At 33.9% G+C, this 24,927-nt stretch overlaps 2 protein-coding genes across 2 annotated transcripts in view; both read right to left on the bottom strand.

Annotated features, from left to right (window-relative positions):
• Positions 1-12,190, bottom strand: part of VGlut (Vesicular glutamate transporter) — a 29,606-nt gene extending 17,416 nt beyond the window's left edge. The window contains exons 1-4 of the mRNA XM_034327693.2: positions 12,099-12,190; positions 7,062-7,194; positions 4,107-4,327; positions 1,323-1,639 (exon numbers count right to left, since the gene is read on the bottom strand). Coding sequence (XP_034183584.1) covers positions 1,323-1,639; positions 4,107-4,327; positions 7,062-7,135 — 612 coding nt within the window. The 5' untranslated portion in view covers positions 7,136-7,194; positions 12,099-12,190. The remainder of the gene's footprint in view (positions 1-1,322; positions 1,640-4,106; positions 4,328-7,061; positions 7,195-12,098) is intronic.
• Positions 12,191-18,006: 5,816 nt separating this feature from the next.
• LOC117605896 (uncharacterized) lies at positions 18,007-24,214 on the bottom strand. The gene is made up of 3 exons (XM_034327692.2): positions 23,991-24,214; positions 22,237-22,670; positions 18,007-21,849 (listed from the first exon to the last, which is right to left on the bottom strand). Exons 1-3 carry the CDS (start codon positions 24,054-24,056, stop codon positions 18,366-18,368), a joined length of 3,984 nt encoding a protein of 1,327 aa, XP_034183583.2. The 5' UTR covers positions 24,057-24,214; the 3' UTR covers positions 18,007-18,365.
• Between the last annotated feature and the right edge of the window lie 713 nt (positions 24,215-24,927).

Below are 24,927 nucleotides of genomic sequence, written 5' to 3'. Positions count from 1 at the left end.
CTGTACACGCCCCTACTGACACGACGTTCAATCGTCGGTACTGTGCAGATTGGCAGTTTTAAGGCGCTTTTCACCCGAAGATTTTAACGTTTATAACTAAAAAACAAAGCCGCGAACGCTATTTCGTCTTATTTGGACCCCCAAAATTATTATTTGTCACACCTCTTGTCGAACACCTTATAAATGTTAAGTAATGTTTAAAATTTGACATTTTATGAATCTGTTCTAAAGTTTCATTTGGTATAAGTATGTGGAATATAATTACTCTCCCACGTTTCAAATTAAATTAATATTCTATATTATACTCTCTTTTCTCATACTTTAAAATCTTTCTCATGATTATTTAATTTTGTATCATTATTTCCATCTCCCTGTTTTATTACCTTTTTATTATTTCTATACATTGACATAACTAGAGTTTTTAAGGGTGGACCAGGGCCCTTAAAAATTTTTTAATTTTAGAAATTAAAAATTTTTAAGCTCTGAAATTTAAAAATCTTTAAATTTTATAATTATGAAATTTTTAAATCATATAATTGTAGAATAATTTACCAAATTTCCACATTTTTTTAGAGTCCAGTCTATCATTGCCCCTACCTAGTTACGCTAGTATTTCTACAGGGTATCCCAGAACTGGGGTAGGAACGGAAGAGGGATGATTGGTGAGGTCATTCTAAACAACGTTTTCCTTTGCCAAAATGTTGGTTAAGGCTTCGTTTTCGAGTTATTAACGAAAAACACTGGCCAATCAGAGCGCGCCGTTAGCGCGAGCCGAACCACGAGAGTGTTGGGTATGTTCCGCGCGGTCGTGATCAAGTGCCTCGGCACTACGTCGGTATGATAGGATTCGTTGAGTAGAAGTTGCATCGGATAATGAATAAAAAAAAGAAAAGAATAATTGTATCGAATTATTGATTACTCATGAACAGCGAATCCTATTACACCGACGTGGTGCCGATGCACTTGATCACGACCGCGCGGAACATACCCAACACTCTCGTGGTTCGGCCCGCGCTAACGGCGCGCTCTAATTGGCCAGTGTTTTTCGATAATAACTCGAAAACGAAGCCTTAACTAACATTTTGGCAAAGGAAAAAGTTGTTTAGAATGACCTTACCAATCATCCCTCTTCCGTTCCTACCCCAGTTCTGGGACACCCTGTATAATAGATAGTTCTTCAAAAATCGAGAATATTTTTATAATCAAATTTAACGTGTCGAAAATCATTATAGCTCTCTTCCAAAATATAGCAAAAAATGGACTATCTCATTTGCCTACTATATTTTATGATATTTCATTTCATAATTAAATAGAAATCTCACCTCCACCAATCCTTTCAAGACTTGCACAAACATATCAACAATGGGGTCGACTTTCAAAGCACCAGGTACCAGTAAATTTAAGAACGAAGATACGGCGATGGCAGCTCCGAATATCTTGTTCGCAGGGTACAGAGAAGCGAAGAATCCTCCTGGTACTTGGGTTACTAGATAACCCCAAAAGAAGGACGAATCTAGAGCACTCTCTGTACCTACTGTCCAATTGAACATCAGAGTGTGATTATCTCCTTCGGTGGTATTCTTCATGACCATTTTCGCCATGCCCATGTTACACCTCATGCCGAACGAAATTATGAATCCTAGACAAATGACAAATCTTTTTTAAACTGTGAAACTATATCAAATCCATAGATTTGTTATCACAGAATCTGAACACGTACACAATCGTGTCATTTTTATTTTTCAATACAAAAATATTTCTATTATAAATGAAATTAAAAAATTCGTAGCTCATTACTATTTCATTAATTAAATGTATATTCGGTGAACTTCTAGTAAACTCCTCCGATTTCGATGATTTTTAAATATGTTGTAAAATTCGATATTTTAAGCAACTTTTTTCCTCTAACTTGTAAACTAAATATATGTCGGACTCATCGTCAATTAATTTAAGAGATATTCGCGAAAAACTATGAGTACTGCAGTAATGCTCGGCTTAAAATCTGCTCGGTTTTTCCACGACCCAGCCCCACTCTTCTCCCACCACTCAGCACAGCGAGCTTGGCGAAACCTGATCTCAGTAGACAAGGACAAAAAATGAATACAATGAAAAGAAAGAGAACAGACGCACATCAAATGGATGCCGCGAGTGGAAAAAGTAAACATACAGTAAAGAAAATTTTATTTTCAGTCATTTTCGTCTTACGTTTATAATTGTAGCACCGATGGATAGTTGACATTCTTCCGATTAAAATGAGTCCAAACACGATATAATTTGAACCATATTTACTGTACATGATCCATTATGATTTACATTATGATTAACTCTACGTGATTTTTTATGAAATTATTAGATAACATAAATACAATCCGATTTACGTCGTGTTTGGACTCATTTCAATCAGAAGGATCTCAATAATTCAATGGTATAATTTTCATAAAAATAAGTTGAAAATTACTGATAGTGAAATTCTCGTTATTGCATGTTCACTCTTTTCACTCGCGGCATCTCTTTGAAGTGCCGTGCCTCGACCGTCGCTGCTAGACGTAGTACGTCTACCTCGCTTCCTCCTATCGTATCTATTCTCTTACTCTGTCAAGTTCTGCTCGAGTTAATTCTCGGAATAAAAACGCTACCCTGCTCGCGATAATTTCACTGCTGACTCCCGAACGTAGTGAAATTTAGCCGAGCATTACTGTACTACATTGAATTTCGCCTGCACGTATACGTTCGTGGCTGTGGTGCGTCGGCAAGCGATCCTCGCTTATCTACTGTTTCTGTCAACGATAATTCCAGTAATTTTGACATTGGACATACGTGACGGTAATTGTTTAGAAGTTTGCCCTCCTCACCGATTTTCGTGATCTTGAAATATGTTGTCAAGGTCATCATTCCGAACAACTTTTCCCTATACATGTTACCGCCGCTCGGCCTTAGTTTCCGAGATATTCGTAAAAAACTGTAGTTATACTTATGTCATCAGTACACCAGTGGTTTGAGGTTAGGGTTAGGGTTAGGTTTAGGATTAGGTTAGGTTTAACTTAGGTTTAGGTTTAGAGCGTACATGATGTGATACGAGAGCTAATACAGGGAGATTCTCTCGGCGCGTAACACAATAGCCGCCCTGCACAATGGAACCCTGCTGTGTTTGCGGGCAAAAAGCCCAGGGGGTCAAGTCGCCGGACCCAAGACACACAGAGCAGTCTTACTCTTACAGTCTAGATTTTTCAGTTCACCCGTTGTATGGATAGGAGCCGAACCATATGGTGTTGCTTACAGAAACCGTAGGCAAGCGAGTCAACGCACACACGGCCACGGATGCACACGTATAGGCAGAGTTCGCTGTGTAGTAACAATATTCTTTCGCGAATATCTCGCCAACTAATCGAATCCGACATATAGCTTGGAGGAAAAGAATTACTAGAATCGAATTTTATATCATATTTAAAAATCATCGAAATCGGAGCGGGAGTAGCTTTTCTACAAGTTCACCCAAACTTCATTCAACGTACCTAATATATAAAGTGGAGTAGGTATTAACTCACTAACGACCAGAAGCACTTGTTTTATTCTCATTTGAGACATTACTATTTGAAATTTTTATTTGCTTATGTCTCTCATTTGACATTTACGAGAGGTATGCGAGAACTCGAAAGCTTCAAATATCCGATACTCGGATCGAATTGGGAATTACTTCGATCGACTCGAGATTCCTGAAATTCGGAGAATGTGTTTCGGGACGAACTTAGTTGAACCTGGCCGTAGACTGGAAGTATGTATTCACAAAAAGCTCTATCTAATTCACTTTGAGCCTGCCAAAACAATTCTCGCCCCGATCCGGATATTCTCGGGTTCTCGTGCACCTCTAAAATTTACTAATTTGCATTCAATTTTAAAATAACACTTTTAGCAGAAGAATTACTTCAAAATTATTTGAAAAAGGTACAACTCAAAAATATGTAGTCTTTATCAATAGTATTATAATGTAGTACTTTATAATATGCAAGTTTAAGGCTTCTATTTTGCTTTAATATTATAGTAGCAGAAAGATATAAACTCATTAAAAAGAAAATAAGGAATAGAAAAATAAACTGTTAATTATTCACCTATACAGGCCAACGTTGCAATGGTGTATCTTTTTGATAGGCAGGGACATTCTGGTTTACAATACGTATCGATGTGACGCAATGGTGGTCTTTCAGGTTCCGGAAGCGATTCAAAAGACGCTTGTCTACTGTATCCTCTTTCATCTTCGAACCCTTTATTGTCTTTGCTACCCTCCCGGGGCATTTCGAATTCCTCGTAGCCGGCATTGCTTCTTCTAAATCTAAAATCATGTATAATATGCATTACAAACAACAGAAAAAATATTACTTTATTTCGAAAGACAGTATAACCCCTTCAGTAGCGTAAATGGAGGGGAGGGGGCGAGAGCCCCAATTTTAATTTAATTTTGATCGTAATAAGGTATAAACACAGATTTGTTATCCCTCCTATCGGACAATTACAGTTGCATCACTGAATCTCTTCATTAACGTGAACTACTATAGTCGCTTAATCTAAAATGTTTATGTTTCAAAACAGTAGTTAAATAGTCGATGGAAAATTTCACGTGACAATTTTTTTTTCTGTTAAGATCTTCTTGTTTGTTTTGATGAGGACATAGGTACTACATAGGTACTACATGTTCTTGAAATTTGTTATCTATATATAGTACCAACCAATCAGTTTTTAATTGTTTTTAATTGATCAATTACTCAATTAAGAAACAGGTGGAGGGTGCTCTAAATGGGGTTGAGATGGTAACCCATATCTCTGTTGATGTCATTGGGATTCCTCATTATATCTATGGTTTCTCTGTACTATTTAGACTAATTGAGGAATATAATTAGTCCAAAATATCTGAATATATACATTGCAATAAAAATAAATACTGCCGATGATACAGAATATCAAAAGTCTGTGGTGTTGAAATAAAAAAGAACCTTTATTTTTCTGAAAGTATCAAATAACAAATATCCAAATTTCAAATAAAATGGTAAATATTACAATAACTTTGCAGATATGTTATCACTCAAAAAGTTTAAACTGGGATAAAGTAATAGAGCCATTAATAAATGAAATAAAAGATTTTACTCAAACAAAGCTTTTATATTCAATTTAAATCCTATGACATCACCAATTTTCCAAATTCATCTATTAAACTTTTCAAAACTCTAAATAGAACCAGAGAAACAGGATATAATTTTTTTTAAATCATTACACTGGATAAACCCTCTTAAAAAGTACAAATTAATCCTCGTTGAGATAGCCATAATTTAAATCTAATTGTAGACTGTTCTTCATTCTTATTTTCTAAATCAGCGGTTTTCAATCCTTTCATAAATGCGCATCACCGAAACCAAAATTCAAGAATTCCAGTATCATCAATCAAAGTATGTTTCCTACATAAGGTTTTATGAGAGATTATACAGTTAATTACAGTGCTCTCTTATATTTCCTTCTTGTTTCTAGCAGAATAATTGTACAAAGAAAAATAAATTAACATGTACAGTATCGAGCAAAGTAGACTTCCCTAGAGAAAATGGTATAAAAGAAGCAGAAATTCTCAAAATCCTAATTTTGACGATATTAATATTCGAAATGGTTTAGAAACAAAATAATATAATTTTTAATTACTAAATATTTTAAAATTTAATAGATAATTAAGAAATATAAATAATAACACAAATGTCAATTCCAATGCTCTTGAGTAAATGTTTATACACAAGTGATAGGGGGCCACAGACTTGTATACAGAGTGCCCCAGAACGATCGTAGGAACCTTAAAGGGGTGATTGCTAAGGTGATTCCAAACAACTTTTTTCTTTGCCAAAATATTGATTAAGGCTTCGTTTTCGAATTATTGATAAAATCTGTTCCCAAGTTGCTCGGAATCACCTTATTGTTAGTAACCACCCCTCCAGGGTTCTAGGGTCGTTCTGAGACATCCTGTATATGGGACCCTTTATTCTATATCGTCATTCTCCCCGTGGCCACCAATCGGAGTTGCGAGAACTCGGAAAGAGCTGGGATCACACAAGCACGAGAAAGCCCGGAATAGGGGCCTACGGCATTTACTCTGAGGAAGCGTACCATATTTGATGCTCTACGATTATCAAACAGTATTAAAATTGTTACACTGTATATTGCACAAATTATCCGTGCATCACTCAGCTGCCTCTGGCGTACCATTACGTGTACTTCTAATTGAGAACCACTGTTCTAAAGTTTATACTATTTCCTGAGATATTATTTTTCCAACATATAAAAATTCTATGTTACAAAATTTGGATAAGTTTCCGAATGGCCCCACCAAAATTGAGAACTCAGGTTCAGGTACATAACCTAAATTGACTACCAGAAATCGATTAAAATTGGTTTCAGAGTTGGATGTCTTACCGTTTTTGAGATATCGTGGTAAGAAATTTTTGTACAATTTTAGGACTACGTATGCGCTATTCGATACTGAGCATGCGCTATTCGATACTGAACATATGCTATTCGATACTGTGCATACACAGAACCTAACCAAACCTAACCTAACCTTAGCACGACATCTCGAAAACGGTAAGACATCCAGGTCTGAAACCAACTTTAATCGGTTTCTTGTAATTAATTTAGGTTATATACCGAACCTGAGTTCCCAGTTTTGGTGGGGCGATTCGGAAACACAGCTCAAAATTTAAACATCTAATTTAAATCAAAATACATTTTGTGAGTTTGAGTCACGATTAACCGTGTATATCCACTGTTAACTGCAGTAAAATAGGTCACGATAGCCTAAAAACCGTCAATGCTCGCATTACTTATGGAATGACCTGATTAAAAATTCAGGGTTATCAGATTAACAAAGGATTATCAGGGCAAGATCGATTATTCCCATTAAAATAAGACGTTATGCATATAAACAAGCCAATAATTACGTGTACGGACAGAAACGAATGAACGCTGGCTATATGTATATAGTCTTAAACGATTTTTCAGTTGTCGAAGAAGGTAAAGAGCATGCGTGACATTACCCAGCAAACTTTTGCGATGCTTTAGACTTGATGGAATCGAAGGCCACGAGGCCCGCCGCCGCAAATCTGGACATTTTCCAATTATTGGGGTTGCTCACAGGCTGAAAATGATCGCGCTGCTAATCGACAGCCCCTGAAGCAGACAAGCAATCGTAAGTCTTCGACGAATCATTTTCACTGAAAGAATTCTATTATTAACCCTACATTAGTGTAGCAAATAAAAAATAACAAAGATCGCGTTTAGGAAAGAGCAGGTACCCGAGCAGGAATCGGGCGACACCTCAAAAATTCGTTCAGGTACTTGTAATTTCGGGATCCGACACTGCATTCGAGGCATGATTTTTTAAATTCACCTTAAATTTCTAAGTTTTTGAAAATCTTTATTATGTGTTATCGCGTATAATCAGATGTAATTGATTTTCGGGTCGAATTCGAGTCCCAAGATGATATTCGAGTCCTGAAATCACAGGTACTCGTATAAATTTATGTACTAGATAAACTTTCGAGGCCCTGTAGGAATTCGAAAAAAATTAGAATACCCTTAATTTTCCTGTGATTATGCGAAATTTGGATCTTGATCTATTTATTATACATATTTGAATTCCACGCTGTTTTCTTTTACCCTCAACTTACTCCTTTTTTAAAAAGGAACTTGTGTGTTTCTATTCACCTGCCATTGGAGTGCATAGAAAGCCACTTTGCGTGAAGTTTATTTTCTACGTTGTCAGGATAAATGGAATTAGCAGATATTAATTATACTTTTACTCCTGTTTTAAAACAGAATTCGTTTCAATTAATAATCTACAAATTATGCACATAAAATATTTTCATTTTTTCATAAATGGTAATTCATAACAAGCATCCCAAGAAACGTACATTATCTTTGATTTCCAACAACCTCTGATTCATTTTAAGCGATTTCAACGAACGAACATTCATTTTTTAATGATCGTCTATATTTTCTCTTCCAAACATCCAACACACATATACAAAAACGTCTCTCCCCGATTATAAGGCACATGGGGAACTTCAGAGTAGGGATGTTTATTTGGAGTGGTAGTCTCTTCAGCCCTAATCCTCGAACTCCCCGGGGAACGTCTTCAAGGGGTAGAAAAATGCGAGAAGAAGCGTACAACCTACACCGGGGTCATATTTTTCACTTAAGCTTCTCGTAGAAACATTAGGAGGGTTGTGATAAAATAACAGAAGAAGACGCAAAAAAACTCAGAACTTAAATCAACGTGTTGAATTTTAAAGACTTTTTCATTTTAATTTCTTTATGGGCTTTTTCTACAGAAATTTGAATGTCTAATAGAAGTGTCGTTGTATAGGTTTTTTATATGTCTGGGTCACGATTGATCAGCCTCCACCGTTCCCGGGTTTATAAAGCATTTTCAGACACAGATTCATATGAACTTTTTTCATCTACTCGACCTCATTAACACGCTGTATTAATTTGAAGCCAACCTTTACCAACGTCCTATGTACAGGGTATCATTTAGAGAAAGATTGAGATTCTGAATATAATTTTTCTAATGCTGCTTATAGAATTGTATTAGATAAATGCTTACATTGACGTAACTAGGTAGGGGCAGGATGAACCTGACCCCCATAAAATGTGAACTGGCCTCTTCCCAAAAATGAGGACCTTCAACATACTAAGATTTTACAATTTCAGAATACCGAAATTCCAGTACAGACTTCCTGAATTTCAGATTCCAAAAATTTCAAAATTCCAGTTACGCCAATGAATGATTTAAAAATATACTTTCAGGATAGAAAGACATTTACAGCTACAAAATAAATATACAAGTAAAATAAAAAATTAAAATATGTTAATGGACAACGCTTTTTTGTCCAAAAATAAAAAATTGTTACGAGAGTATATTTCTCGAAAGGAGTAACTTTAGAAAGTTTCATTCAAAGTTTCTATATTTATGAAAAAATATTATAAAACTTAACCTTGTGGAAGTATAATATAGTTAGAAGTAGTAGTTTTAATTTAATAACTTGAGAACTATCATAAATATGAATTGTTTGTTCATTTGGAATATGGCATAGTACACTGCAACTCCATCATGGACATTTTCAATGTTATTAGTTCACTGCTTTCTCAGCAAAATATTGAGAAATATAAGTGTAATAATTTCCCCAATTTTAACTTAATTGACATCGTATGATTGATCTTAAAATGCATAGTTCACCAAAAATGCAATCCAACGAACAATATCCTGATCTAAAATACCTAAGAAGTGGCACGGTATATTGGAAATAAGGGAATGCATAAATTGCTGCATTTCAAGTTGGTATACCCTCGATTGTCGAGGAATTGAGACCACTATCAACAGCCAAGAAAATTACACAAAATATTGAAAATTATTGCATTGCTTTGATAAAATTATAAAATCGAATTTTTCATTAGCACTTGTATCATTACAGTTCTAAAATTGAAATATTATAATATATTGAATGTCCATAATAGAATGACCGGATACTATATATATTATTAATAAGTATAAAGAAGTTTCTATCGTTTTTAAGACAGTTTTCTCTATTAATATTTTATATTAAAAGGATAATTTTAATCAAGATATTTAGCCACTTTTGAAGCACAGAATGAAAATATAGTTATCAACCAATTATTGATTAATATTATTTAATTATTTTGAAAATTATTATTGTTATTATAATTTTGTAAATGTTTCTATTTGATTGTTATTTAATCATGAATATGTATATTATGAATTTCTTTTTGAACTTTAAATAAAAAAAATATTATATTAGCAAAATATAGCTTATTTTGCGTCACTTTTTATGCAAATATTAACATAATCGAACAAAACATGTTACAAATTGCATTAAAATACCTAACATTATTTATATGTAGCCAATTGAAACTTTTGTATACTCCAAATAAAATAAACTACCAAAATTGATTTCTTACAACTAAATTTAAAATTGATTTCTATATAATTAAATAAAGTACAGCATAGATCACTTCATTTTTTCAATTCGCTCATTTGTTGCAATAATTTCACATTCTAAAATCATGATTGTAAGGAAAATGAGTTTGAATGTTTCGAAGTGTTACAACTTTGTCAGGCCGTTAAAAGAAAACAGTAATTTTTAAAAAATTCACTTTCAAAACTCGACTGGTTCAAAAGTACAAGTAAGAACCGTTCCTTCCAGACTAATAACTCAAAACCTATAAATTGTTGCACTAAATGAGCAAAATGTTGTACTAAAAGCAAAGATCGATAATAAAGGAAGAATTTCCTATCGAAGGGGGTAGAAGAGAGTGACGGATCCTCGAAGCAAAAAATTGTTGGCAACCAACAAAGCGTGATCACAAAGAGACGTTTCGAGAGACAATGGCTGTCGGATATTAAAACGGCACGTGACAGACAAAAGACAGACAAAATGCACAGCACGTGTGCTAACCAGTTAGGATGCAATGGTGGTGATGGAAACGGCTGATTTCATTTAATGGACGTCATGGGGGACGCGGCTCCCCTAATATTCTTCATGAAAAACGCTATTTACATGGGTCGCCGAATGAAACACGTTTGGATATTGATTTCTGAAATTTTTGATTAGAACATTTGTTAATCAAATCAATTACGGTTTTTTTTCTTTCTAGATATTGGAGTGTATCGTATTACGAATTGAATATTTATTAATAAAATCAATTAAATTTTCCTTTTTTTTTAATTAAAAAATACTGGGGTGTAATATATCGTGAATTGAATTACTGATTTTTATCATCTTTTTCAATTTATGTTTCTCTGACACTGATTAAAATTTTAAATTGAAAAATTATATGAAATAATAATAAAAATGATAATTAAAATATGCACTTTTATCCAGTCATACTTTTAGATAATCCAAATTTCAATTTTATCTATATTCCACATGAAACTATATACTCTAATGAATATATTCACTTCAAAATTGAATACTTTATATGCCACATTAAAATTATAGAAAATTCTGGCAGTTAGTAATTTTAATTCGATATTATTACATTTTGATGATATGTAGGTCTTTATACCCATCTATTCTATCAGTCCCAGAGCATCCATCTTTCAAGGATTAAAGTAGGTGACAGATCCATGTAAAGATTCACGTATGAATTAACTCTTGAACAGCGGAGTCTGAGTTGATTCATTGATTGAACATACACAAACTTACAAAATATACACAAGGATATTAACATTAAATGTATAATTTTTAAATCAAAGTGTTTCATGTATTGAAAGAATAATTTTTAGAGCAAAAAGATTAGAAACAGAATAGAAAATTAAATTAAAATTGCGATTCTCTCGATAGTTTGCTGCCGGAGGGTGTAAAAAAACATCAAATTATTAAATAAATAAATAAATGAATATTCAGGACACGAATCAAGTAATACGACAACAAAACATGTCGCATCAAGTGTTTTTTAATAAGAATTTATAAATTTAAGTGTTTTGAAAGGAAAAGAATGAGACTGGATGAAATGAACCCAGATGCCCAGTACATTTCCCGATCAATACGATAAAGTCTCTGAGATTTTTCTGATCTCTGACATTTCCATGATCCAACCTTGAAAAAAAGGTATTCCCCTCAATGTCGATTCAAAGTTACGATTCACCAGCTAAATGAACCCCTCCGTTCACTGTTCAACACACATACCCACCCACACACTCTCACGTACACCGACGAAAAAATTTCACGATCAATCGTCACTATGAATCACGCTTCACCCTCTAAAAAAGTTCGAGTCCCATGGATTTTTGTCGAGGACTATCGATGGAACGATCCTAAGCCTTCCGTCTAATATTTCAACAACAACAAATCTCACTTTGTTAAACAATTCACAAGGAACAAAATCACAATGCTGCGGGTCCATCTTTGTTTGACACAACTGCACAGAACCGTTGGACCAACCCTTTCGAACGAAGGGTTGGCTATTTTTCGAAAACCACCACTTACGATTCGTGAAGAATTCAGTTCAAGAGAGATTATATTGTGAAATGAAAGAAACTCACGACTCACCAATAATTAAGTCCAGATATGGTTACGAGCGGAGTGGTACGCGACGGAGAACGTCGTCGACGTCGCCTGACGTCGTCCTCGTTGACGGCGGCGGCATCCACGGCAGCAGCGGGGTACCGCAAAGTCAGCTCCTGGTCACGGAGTCAGCGCAAGCCGGAGTCGCGACGCTATTGGCCCTCTAGTTGCGACGCATCGATATCATTGACCAATCGTGCCCGGTTGCAACCCCCTTTAGATAGAACCTAGGCGGAGCATTTGCACCCCAGATCAGGAGTTTTGCAACAACAAAACGTTACGCAGGAACAGGAAGCGTAACGGTATTAACGTTAACATCCGCGCACGATCGTCCTGAAACAGACAAACAACGATTCCACGATCCCTGACGTATGTAAGGGATGTAATTTATGGCGTACTACGCTTATCATGTTCTAATGGATCGATATGAATGATTGGAATCGAAGTATAAGGGGCACGATGGTAGATGAGAAGGTGCGGAGGGTGAAAGGAGGTATTCACTTGGGTACCACTTTTTTCTTCCATTGTAGTGTATTTTAATTTCTATCTTATGTTAGATGTAATTACCGTGATAATTCAGTAGATACTGTGTATCCAATCTATCATAATGTGATATGCATCATTGGCCTCGAAGTAAATACACCCAGTATTGTGCGACAATGATATTACATAGTCAGCTAAACCTGAAGGAGATCTGTTTAGTCTTTTACGTTATTTAGAAGTATTCAATAGATTTGAGACCAAGTTGAAGAAGTGATTTTATTTTTTGGACAAATTACAGACTGTTGCCCAATGGAAATTTGGTCCTTTGATGAAATCAATTCATCAATCTATTTCTTGTATCTCGTGCAATAGTTTAAAATAAATATTAAATAAACTGTTTTGCATTGACTGAAACAGATGAAAATTTAAGAGAGCTATGCCTAGTAAACACTTGGGGCGAGATAAAAGATTATAATCAAATTCCAGTAGTACATATTACAAAATAACATGATTTTTAATTATTAAATGTTGTATAATTTAATATATAATTAAGGAATATCAATAATGAATACATATCAATTTAAATTTTCCTACGTAAAAGGCTACACGCACATTATAGGGCCAGACTTCTATACATATGTATGGGGCCCCTGCCCTACACAGTGATGTGCTTTCGTGGAACTTTTTCACCCTAGGAGATTGCGTACGAATGCGTAAGTAACATTAGAGCTGGGGACACTACGTGATGCTATAGCTGTATACATTAGACGCATGAAAGTTTCCCTAGTTGTAATGTTATTTACGCATGCGCACCCAGCATCCCAGCGAGAAAAAATCCCACGATAGTGCATCACTGGCCCTACACACAGCCGACTCTAATACTAGCCATGCTGAACAACGTGGCAACACCGCTCACGTGACAATCGGGAGTCCTATTTTCAAAAACAGAGTCCTGTGCTCGGAATTGTAATTAACGTCTTTTTTAATTAAAAGCTGTAGTAATGTACACTATTTTGTGTTAATTATGTATAAACAATATATAAACGTTGCAATTATGGCAAATAGAAGTGATGTGGTAGTATAAAATTGTTATAAATGTGATATATATTTTGTGTACTCTCAAAGTAGTTTGGTGTTGTGAAGCATGATATTTGAAATATTTACAGTGGTTTCAAGAAAATTTAGGTATGAAGCAAAATGAAACCATCTTTGGATCAAATTGAAACATTTAAGAACTGATAAACGTGTATATAAGTTAATAAAAACCTTGAAACAAGCGAAATTATTGGAACAAAACCAAAGAGGTTATGTGAAGGCCAGAGAGTAGCCGGGGAGTCTGACGATGTTGATTGGCTAGGAGTCCGGGAGGCAGATAGAGTAGGGTAGGTGTTGATATATTCAGGCCGGACTCCCGCGGTGTTGCCATTTTTACATCAGCACGGCTAGTTCTAGAGTCGGCTGTGCTATAGAAAAAGGCGAGGACCTGGGATATCACCATTTTTCTTTGTGGTGCTTAATTTGAACACCAAGGTACCTAGTCAATTGGATAAAGTAAGACATGACTAACTAGGTTAACCATTTTTATTCCAATATATTGATTTTTATTAATATTTGCATATGTCAGTACTATAATATGATACGATATGTTGTGCTTTAGCAGCAGTTTATCCCTATTGATATCCGTATAGGTATAGATATTCTATTTATCGATTGTCATCATTTTATTGACTGCCAAAATATTGATTAATTTTTTGAGTTAAGATTAGACAGACTTTTTTCTAAATATAGCTACAAATTATCAACAAACAGAATACGAGTGGGAGTATATTTTTGAACTAATTTATTAATTGTGAAATTGAAATTTAAGACCGTTTCAACAATTTCTTGAAAATGTTACATAGTTGGAAATTGTTAATGATCTGCTATAAATTGTAATTGGTAGTATTTCTTTTTATAATACAATTAAATATTTTAAAAATTAAAAATTATTAAATGATACTTAAATGTTTCTGTTTACCTTCAAATGTAAACATAATAATACAGTGTGTTATTACGTATTTCACTTCGTGTCCAGTAGATAATGATGTCCATTTCTATTGCAGTAGATCTGTCAGCAGCACACATACCATTTCTATAATTTTTATTTTCGAGCATTCACGTAACAGTAAATCATGACTTTTATTATTATATCTCCAAATGTCATACTGCTTTTATATGACATTAAAAGTCATTGTTTTTGGAAGAAAGCTGGGCTATTTCACTTTCCAGTTATTCCTAACTCATAAATATGTTTCAAAATTTGATTTTATGATACAAAAGTATCGCAAAGTATCACTTATGGCATATTCATTTGAAGCTTAAAGTTAGATGCATACGACTATATAAATGTTTCATCAACCAATTTACAGCGTAAAATCATTCATTCGCGAAAATCTAATTTTCAATAGATTATATCTCACTGAATTTCGTTCGAGGATATGATCAACTTTAACACGTTAATTGCTATAATGAGACACGAGTTTGAAACGCAGATCACGCGCGGCTTCAATATCGGCCAATTTGTTAATAAAAATAGACTTTTTCAATTTTAAGCCTTAATAAAAAAGTTTAACATTAAGTAGTATTATTTAAATCAATTTATGCATTAAAAAACGTAGGTATTTAAAAATTAATAAGTTCTAAATAATATGTTATATTACATTTAATTTTCAACAAAATCTCAACACAGAAATTTCCATTATTTATCAATACTCCTTCCATTATGCATACTTACATAATTTATACACAAAATTGTTTCTCTTATTCATAAATACTATTTCAGTGACGCAAACCATGACCTCATTATTATGCAAATAATTAAGAAGGTAATTATACCCTACGTTTGTGTTTTCTTAAACTATTCTTATATTTAATTTTTTGCGGAATTATATTTTTGATAAAACTGAACTAATAACGTTGGCAGCTCAAATCTTTCGCTAGTTGTTTGATGCCGACTTGCATTGTTACAAACACAGAGTAACTGGGGTGGGCACCCTCGCCGGTGGTTGCCAAGAAATATCGATCTGGCCAAAGGGATGGATGCTGCTGCTCTCAATGGTTGGTCTACAATACTTTATCTCCTTTTCGTGGTCGGCACGCCTTAAATAACTCGGATTTCACTATCATTTCATCGTGATAAAGCACCAGCAGTAAGTGTTCCTCCTTGAATGCCTGTGTCAGTTACTTCCCTTTCGTTTGAATTGAAAATATTTTTTTTTTTATTAGAAAACGTGAAATACTGCATGCCACAGATAAAATTTTAAATATTATGTTGTTGCATATAAAATGGTAGATTTCGAAACAGAAAATCTAATGCAATTTGGAAATTCAATAGTATTACAAAGTAGTACTTACGTCAATGCAAGATTAATCAATATGCAAAATAAGCACGTGCTTAGAGCATCACGAAAAATCTTTTACGTAACAATAATATTACTAATAATAAGTGAATTTACAAAAAATAAACTTTTCGGTGATTGAGGGCATAGGTGCAATAAAGGCGTGGAGTTATTTTTAGCCCTTTTTGGGTACATCGACTCAATATCTCCTTCATTAAAAAAAGTTTATCCCTCTATTGTAGTTCAAAGCAGTATCTTTCAAATTTTAGGAAGAATGATTCACTACTATTTCAGTAGTATTACATTCAATTAATTGAATATAACAATGTAATCAATGTTCTTCCTCACTTCAATAATATCTCAGTCTTAAACATTGCAATTTATAGCTGATTGAAAATTGATTAATTTCTATAAGAAATACTGTTCTGTCAGATTACAGGAGGTGCCTGAGGAATTGTGTATTGTATTAGAATAAACCAACTGTATACAGGAGACAAAATCTGTTACTGTTAAGCGCCTGGGGCCTTCGTAGATTTTAATCCGGCACTGACTTATGGTATATCAATTTGACTACATAATGACTTCATCAATATTTTCGATACGAATTAACAATAAACAATAAATTCAAACGAAATAAACAATAAATTAACTCTTAATTACCATTATGTGTTTTTTATGATATAACTAACATCGAGGGTGGATTTAGAGTTCAGGAAAATTCTCGATGGGCCGGTTGGTTTTTGGGCGTAATTAATTAAAATTAGGACCCGTATTCTACAAAAAGGCCTAAGTGATAAAAATGAATAAGTAATAAAATATTTACTTGTTTCTCGCTTTAATTTTAATTCCTTATATCAACTGTTTAATACATTGAATAACGTAATTTACATTTGAGAGGAATATCAGTTAAGGGATGATCAATGTACTTACAAACTTTACCCTTTCGTTTTTATGGAGGCCTATATGCCCCGCAGAATTAGAGTGAAAAGCCAGTTTTGTTTCGTTGGAACGAATTATCAAATAAGAATTTCGTTATTCGTCACATTGTTTTTACTACTGATGGGTCATTATTATCTTATAAAAAATACTGTTGAAACTAAACAAAAATTCCATAAACTTACAACAATTTTGGAATCAAATTACAATAAACAACCCTAACCATCCTCTATAATAAAAATTTGAGATCTCAATTTTTGCAAAATTTAAAAATTAATATGCTAACAATTTTCACAACTTTTATATCACATACGCTGATAACTATTTATAATTCATTTTAAGAAAAAAGTCATCTTTTCAACAAATACTAAAATACATATATTAAAACGTTCGTTCTCTGCGTTAGATGTGTTTTAAAAGGGATGAAAATCAAGTTCTGTCATATAATTGAAAACATAACATAATATATCAACGACGTGCATAGTCTAACGCTACACTATTCTAATTTATTTTTGATTACCTTGTAAAAACAGAAGTAATCTATAATGGAAGAATTTCCAAATGGGTGTTGGACAGCGGACCATGAAGACACCCACAATTTTAATTTAATTTTATAATTCATATTATTTTCCACTATTTTCTAAATTTTACACTGAGATTTTAAAATTATCCCTTCAACATATAAAACACTTTCGTTTAAAAATTATTCATTTAACTTTAGGTTAATATCCTTGTATATAATTTGTAAGTTTGGGCCAGGATTGACCCAAACTCTACTGTTCAAAGATTAATAATGTTTACCTTTCATTTCTTTTTTGTAAATAATCATCATTGGCATAACTAGGATTTAATTCTAAGGTGAGAAATATGAGAAATTTTCCTCAAAAATTTTTTAATTGGAGTTTTTCAATTGTTTAATTCTGGAATTTTGAAACTTTTAAATTTTAGAATGCTAAAATTCTAAAATGGTAATCTCCCCGGTCAATATTTTGGATAGGGGGAGGGGGGCACCTTGAACCTTACTTAGTTACGCCAATGATAATAAGTTGGTAATTAAATTTGTGATTTATCTATTTTAACGTACAAAATTCAAAAAACTATTAATTCAAATGGTACTTACTTTGATCCAAAAATAAGTTAAATTTTTATAAACAAATTATAAACATTAAAAAGTAAAGTTTTGCTAAATTATTGTGAAATTTTAGTAATTTATCAGGGAAAGTTTAATCAGTTCCCCCCTATGGAGGAAAAAATGTGATGGTAACGAATTTAATTGCCAATCTAATAAAATAATACCCATAACATTCTTAAACTACATGAAACGAACTAAACAGAATCACAGGAAACAAATTCCTTCGTGGAACCAAGTTATCGTGCAGTTAACCATTTAACACGTTGTCCCATCTAGTACAATCGAGTCATCGGCCTGTCATTCATTGCAGATCAATATCCTTTGCTACATAGAACTCGAGCTACCCTCGTAAACGTCATCGGGTCGTGGCAGCCTCTTCATCAACAGATCCTTCACACTCCTGCAAAGTGCCACATACTGCAACAATTTCAACCTAAAATCAGCATCCAAATCACTGATCCTTCTCTCGTAGTTACCAAGGAGATTCATAAAATCATTGTCATCGTCGTAGTCTTCTATTTTATAGTATTTGAACAAACGTTTCTCGAAAGGCCTTGGTCTTTCATCGCCTAGGGCATCTCCTCCTTCTCTTCCTCTTCTGTGACAATTCTTTCTAGAAATAATATTTGGAGAAGCAATTCCCTCTTTCAAAATTCCTTTCGAAAATTTCCTTCCATTTTTGCGTTTCGTTTCATCAAGGTCGTCGAAGAAAATCACCCTGGTGGAACCAAAAGACTCCATACTGGAACGTCCTCTTCGTTTTCCATCACGATAAAAAGGACAATGCTCCTTCTCATCAATCATTTTGTGATTATCCATCATCGAGCCACTCTTCTGACCTAGAAACCTTGAAATCTCTCTGAGTCTGATCTTCCTGAAGACCTCGTTGTCCTGGATCATCCTTCTGCATCGATCTCTAACACCATCTTCAAAAGTATCTTTCTTCTTCTTCTTCTTCTTCTTCGTCAAGGAACTTCCTTCTGAGAATGTCGTCTGAGAACTTTGATTCCCGACTTGATTTCTAGTCGTAAATGGACAACGAATGGAAGAACAAATACGTTCTTCGTTCAATTTTCCACTCGAGATACTGACTAAGTATCTGTCGTTCTTCAGGTATGTCTTTGAAGTTCCGGTCCCTTTGTCGCGTTCTTCCAGCAACAATCTTCGGAGTTTTTTGCGAATTAGGTACTTTATTCGATCCAAGGCAGGAAACGAGCTGCAGAAGCTTCCTGGGACGATCGATCTTTTCCAGAAACTATTTTTGCGTCGAGAGGGAAGGTAACTGCTGTCTTCCTGAGTTTGGCATCGAGTTTTGCTCGTCGACGAAGAGCAACATGGTTTCTTGGAAAAATTCGATCTAAATTTAGTGCTTTTTAAGTTAAAATTCTTTTGTAAGAAATTCTGAGTATCCATATTTGTTCTGGTACTTGAATTGCTTGAACATTTACAAGATTCAAGGACTTCAGGGTCACGATCATTATTGATTAAATTTTTATTGCAATTCCCTGGACATAAATTAGATAAATTTTCATTTTTCATTATAAAGGTTCTACAGGTTGTTTTCGTAGAACAAATCGAAGGAGTTTCCATAGATTCCTTCAAGTTCATATTTCTTTTTGAAATAGAGTTCAAGGTCCTGCAAGTTTCAGTGTCGAAAGACTTTGTGATATTTTTGCTCCCTTCCTCGGATAAGTCTTTGCCACAACGAGAACACTTGCTGTCGCAACTTATTTTCGAATTATTTTTGGAAACGGTCGAAGAAATGTAATCAATGCTACGTGTTTCCTTCATTTCAGAATTTTTCTTCGTTTCTGAAATTTCTGTTGTAATCAACAGTTTCTGTACTTGAAGAGTACTACTTCTTACAGTGACAATATTTCTTTCCAATTTTGAAAAATCCTGTACTCGAAGGTCGTTACCTTTTGTTTTAGAAATGTCTTCTTCAGCTTCTGGACAATTCTCCAGCCTGTTATCTTCCTTTTCGATGATATTTTCTGATCGAGTAACACACTTTTCTTCCTTCATAGAATTTTCCAACTCTAATTTATCTTTGTTTGTACACAGAACGTGACAGGAACACTGCTCAGGATCGCAAGCCCCTATCGTCGAATTGTCTTGTCCTATCGAACTACGCGAAGAAGAATAAGTGCAAATGTCATCCATTCTTTGATTATCATCCTCCGTAATCGATGAATTTGCATAGCTGTTATTTTTTCCTGCATTTTCTTCGTCATAAACTTTGATGCAATTTCCCTTCGTGCAAGAAATGAAATTTTCTTCAAGGTCCTCGTTGATCTTCGATCTCGTGAAAGAGGAAGACAATACGAAGTCAACTTCCTTTGTCTCTTTCTTCAACCACACAAAATTCACCTCTTTTCCCATAATGTCTTTCGGAGACCTTTTCTTTTCCATCAAATCATGATTGGAGCACTGAGAGTAGAAAGCAATCTGTCGTTCCTGAAATTCCTCCTTACAGCAGTAATCAAGATTCTTATTCGTACCTTGAGATTCTTCAGATTTTATGTTTTTTCTGCAAGAAGATTCACGCTTGTGGACGCTCAAACAGATTGGCACTCGTGCCAAGAACAACCGGACTTTCGATGACCCATCGTCACGTTGGAGGTTCAAATCAATTCGACCCGGATGTATCTGGCAGTTCAGACACAGTCTCTTCATCGTCGAATTATCTAACTTCTTGAAAATATCGTTAAGACAGGAGCAAGCATTGCGAATATCGTGCTCAAATTTTCGTTTCATGAGGATCAAACAGGAGTCTGATAAAGATGGATCTGCCTCGAAGAGACGAACAATTAAGTGACTAGATTTGCAAGGTACAGAAAGACTGGATACCTTTGCAGACTTCCAAAGTGTGCAACGGTTTGTGTTTGTTGTTTTATGAATTACCAGCTTTAATTTGGAACTTTTTGGACACAAATTTTGATCACAATTTTCATTACAGTTGGATAGTAACTTTGTACTTGGGTTTAGAATGTTTCTTCTTGTTTGAAGAAGTTTGGGATCGTAGGTGGTGATTGAAGCTTCATTTGATGGGTTCACAGAGTTTTGCTTAAAACAAAAAGTGATTTCTGATATCTTCGTACTTGATTTTGGTAAATTTCTTCGTGTTTGAAGAGGTTTGGGTTCGTTAATGATAGTTGAAGCTTCTTCTAACGGATTCAGATTATTCTGCTTTGAACAGCAACTAATTGGTAGGTCGTATGGTATTCTTATACTTGATTTTGGTAAATTTCTTCTTGTTTGAAGAGGTTTGGGTTCGTTAATGATAGTTGAAGCTTCTTCTAACGGATTCAGATTATTCTGCTTTGAACAACAACTAATTGGTAGGTCGTATGGTATTCTTGTACTTGATTTTGGTAAATTTCTTCTTGTTTGAAGAGGTTTGGGTTCGTTAATGATAGTTGAAGCTTCTTCTAACGGATTCAGATTATTCTGCTTTGAACAGCAACTAATTTGTAGGTCGTATGGTATTCTTGTACTTGGTTTTGATAAGTTTTCTCTTGTTTGGAGTAATTTGGGTTCGTTGATTGTGACTGAAGCTTTTTTTGATTGGTTTACAATGTTCTGTTTCGAACAGGAAATGATTTCTTGGTCACATTGATACTTTGTTTCAATTTTCTGTTCGCGACAAGTGTCCTTATTGAAAATTTTTTTACAAGTGACTTTAGTTGGAACTTCTTGTTTACTTGAACCGATTTCAACGTCCAAATCACTGCTACTATTTTCTCTTTTACACTCTTGAATTTGAGAATTGATTGTTGGTGGCGGTTTGCAAGTACTTGTAGTTTGTCTGCTAAGGGATATTAGTATAAATTACTAATTTGAATATTTTTATACAAACCAAAAATAGCAATGAAGAATTGGAATAAAAATATTTTTAAAACTAATCGAATGTTAACGTAAGTTTCTTGGTAGTCTTTTATACAGAATAAAAAAAAATGTTTATATGTACATATTTACTTGAAGAAAAATTATATAATATTATGTAAAACAAAAATTACAAATGTTTAAAAAATACAAGAATTTCATAATGCAACTAGATTTTCATAATTTACAGTTTTTAATCTTAATAATAAATTATAAATTTTACACTGATATGTTAGCAAATTAAAATTTATTTCTACCAGAAAAACCGCAAAAATCTTTTTTGATACTTGATTAATAACACAATGCTCACTCTTGATCATGGCACAACCAATAATCTTTTTCCTTGATAAAGCTCCACACGTTCCTATTCTTCATGGCATTCTGCTCGGTCAAGGAATCGAGGTCCACCCTATTTATTCCAGCATTCAGAACGACCGGATCCTCTAAATGTGTCACTCGGCCGTCTTTCAGCAGATATTCGATCGCGTGCTTAATCGCTTCCTCCTCGATGTCCTTGGTGCGAAACGCGTCTAAGTAGTTCAACCAAGCGGCAACTGCGTCCAAGCATCTCTTCAGGCGTGGGAATCGTTTAGAGTACCTGGAACTCGATTTACAAACAAATTCCTCCAATCCAGAATTAATTCTCTTCTCCAGGCACGGACCCAAAAGTGGCTTGATCCTATCAGCGAGTAAGCGAAATCTTTCCAGATCGTACACCCCATTGTTTATCGTGTAAGACGGATCCTGGAAATCATTAGAAAATAATTAGGAAAAGTGTAATTGACTTATAATGTAAAATCCTACTAAAAACCTAGAATCTTTACATTTTATTCGAAATTTTCAGTAGAAGAAAGTATATACAGCATCGAGAAAAGTAGACTTCCCTAGGGAAAACAACGTTGTACGGGTATGAATTCTCCAAATCTTAATGATTTAGAAACAAATTATGTAATATTATAAAATTTAGTATTTAATTGAAAAATATGAATAATAACATAAGTATCAATTCAAATTCTCCCACGTAAATGTTCATACGCAAGTGGTGGAGGGCCACAAACTTATATACCTGTATATGGGACTCTCCTCGGGACCACTTATGGGAAGGAACAGGAATACGAAGAAAGGGAATCCGACGAGGAGAGTTGGAATACATTCGGGAAGGGATGCAAACCCGGGAATATTAGGGAAGGGGGAACTCGCGATATCGCCATTTTCCCGAGGGTAGCTATCCATGCTCGATACTATACATTTTTGTAAAATAACTTGATTGGAAAAAATGGCATTTACAGAAGAATTTTTCTTTTATTTATCTTTTGAAACCTTTTAAATTATGTATAAAAATTTTCTTGCTACTGCTATATTTATAAAAGATAATTAAGTGAATTGTCTTATGTAGTCCAACCTGTACCTCGTACATGTAAGTCATGTAACTAACCATAAAAGTAGAAAAAATGTAATACTTCCTTCACAATTGAACTAAAAATAAAGGAATTATATGGTTTTTATATAAAATTTTATTTTTGAAATAACCAACTTGGTTGTTTCGTCAAATGTAAAATACTATTGATATTTGTGAACGTTGTCTTGAGTTTTATGAATCAAATTAATAAATTTCAACAATGTATTTATTTCGTTTAATTACAAATTGTTGAAAATATTTCTTTCTTTACTGCACAGGTCAGAAACCTATCTATGTATTCACGATGTAATTATACTCTTTATTATCCACAATAAAGTATCGTAGAATATTTGCATTTATTACAAATAAAATGAATTAAGTTATTTTTATTCGTAATTTATTAAACGAACCAGTAAGGCTACTACAGCGAGTCACTACCGCTCTTAAGAAATTAGAAGTATTTTTGAAAATTTTCGATAACGTTATTAAGGATAAATAAAAAAAATAAAGAAAATTAAACTTAATATTATCATGGTACTAATAAGAAATGAAAAAATTTGTTTGACCCCCTTTCAATTAACAAGGTTGATCAAAAAACTTTTTCAAAATCATATGCAGAATAAAAATAATAGGTTATAAATATAAACTTTTTTCTTTGACATTACCAGGAATGCTTGGTCAGCTTCAAATCGTGCATGGGTCAATTCTTCTGTCATGACACGTTTACACATCTGTTTGTAAGATATTTATTAATCTTTCACATTATTCAACAATTCAAGTTTCGGTTTATTTTCAATCCATATGTGGTGGTCTCTGAAGAAAACCACTAATTGTAAATCTTACACGAAGTTGGTTCATCAGTTTCATTTTCATGAATCATTTTTATGAATAATTGTATGTGTATGTACGTTTATAAATTTGAATCCAACAATATTATTGCTGTAGAAATATTTCAACTGGAACTTATTTTATTTCAAAGGTGACATCTAGTTAGAGGCACTATTAAAATTTTAGAAATATCTTTTGAAACATTTTATTAGACTAGATAAAAGAATTAAATGTTTATAAGTTATTTTAAATTCGAAAGTGAAATATTTTATACAGAAATTTGAAATATTTTACTTATTTTGTTTTCACGAGAACATTTTATTGTACAGAGTGTCCCAGAAATAAGATAGGACCCGTGGAGGGATGATTGCTGAGGTAATTCTAAACAACCTTTTCTTTTACCAAAATGTTGGTTAAGGCTCCGTTTTCGAATTATTAACGAAAAACACTGGCCAATCAGAGTGCGCCTTTAGCGCGGGCCGAACCGCAAGAGTGTTAGGCATGCTCTGCGTCACTAGCCATGCTGAACAACGTGGCAACACCGCTCACGTGACAATCGGGAGTCCTATTTTCAAAAACAGAGTCCTGTGCTCGGAATTGTAATTAACGTCTTTTTTAATTAAAAGCTGTAGTACTATACACTATTTTGTGTTAATTATGTATAAACAATATATAAACGTTGCAACTATGGCAAATAGAAATGATGTAGTATAAAATTGTTATAAATGTGATATATATTTTGTGTACTCTCAAAGTAGTTTGGTGTTGTGAAGC

Source organism: Osmia lignaria, chromosome 2, assembly GCF_051020975.1.
Source record: "Osmia lignaria lignaria isolate PbOS001 chromosome 2, iyOsmLign1, whole genome shotgun sequence".
NCBI classification, from domain to species: domain Eukaryota; kingdom Metazoa; phylum Arthropoda; class Insecta; order Hymenoptera; family Megachilidae; genus Osmia; species Osmia lignaria.
The sequence above is the reverse complement of the archived record's forward strand: the minus strand, read 5'-3'. Positions and strand labels throughout refer to the sequence as shown.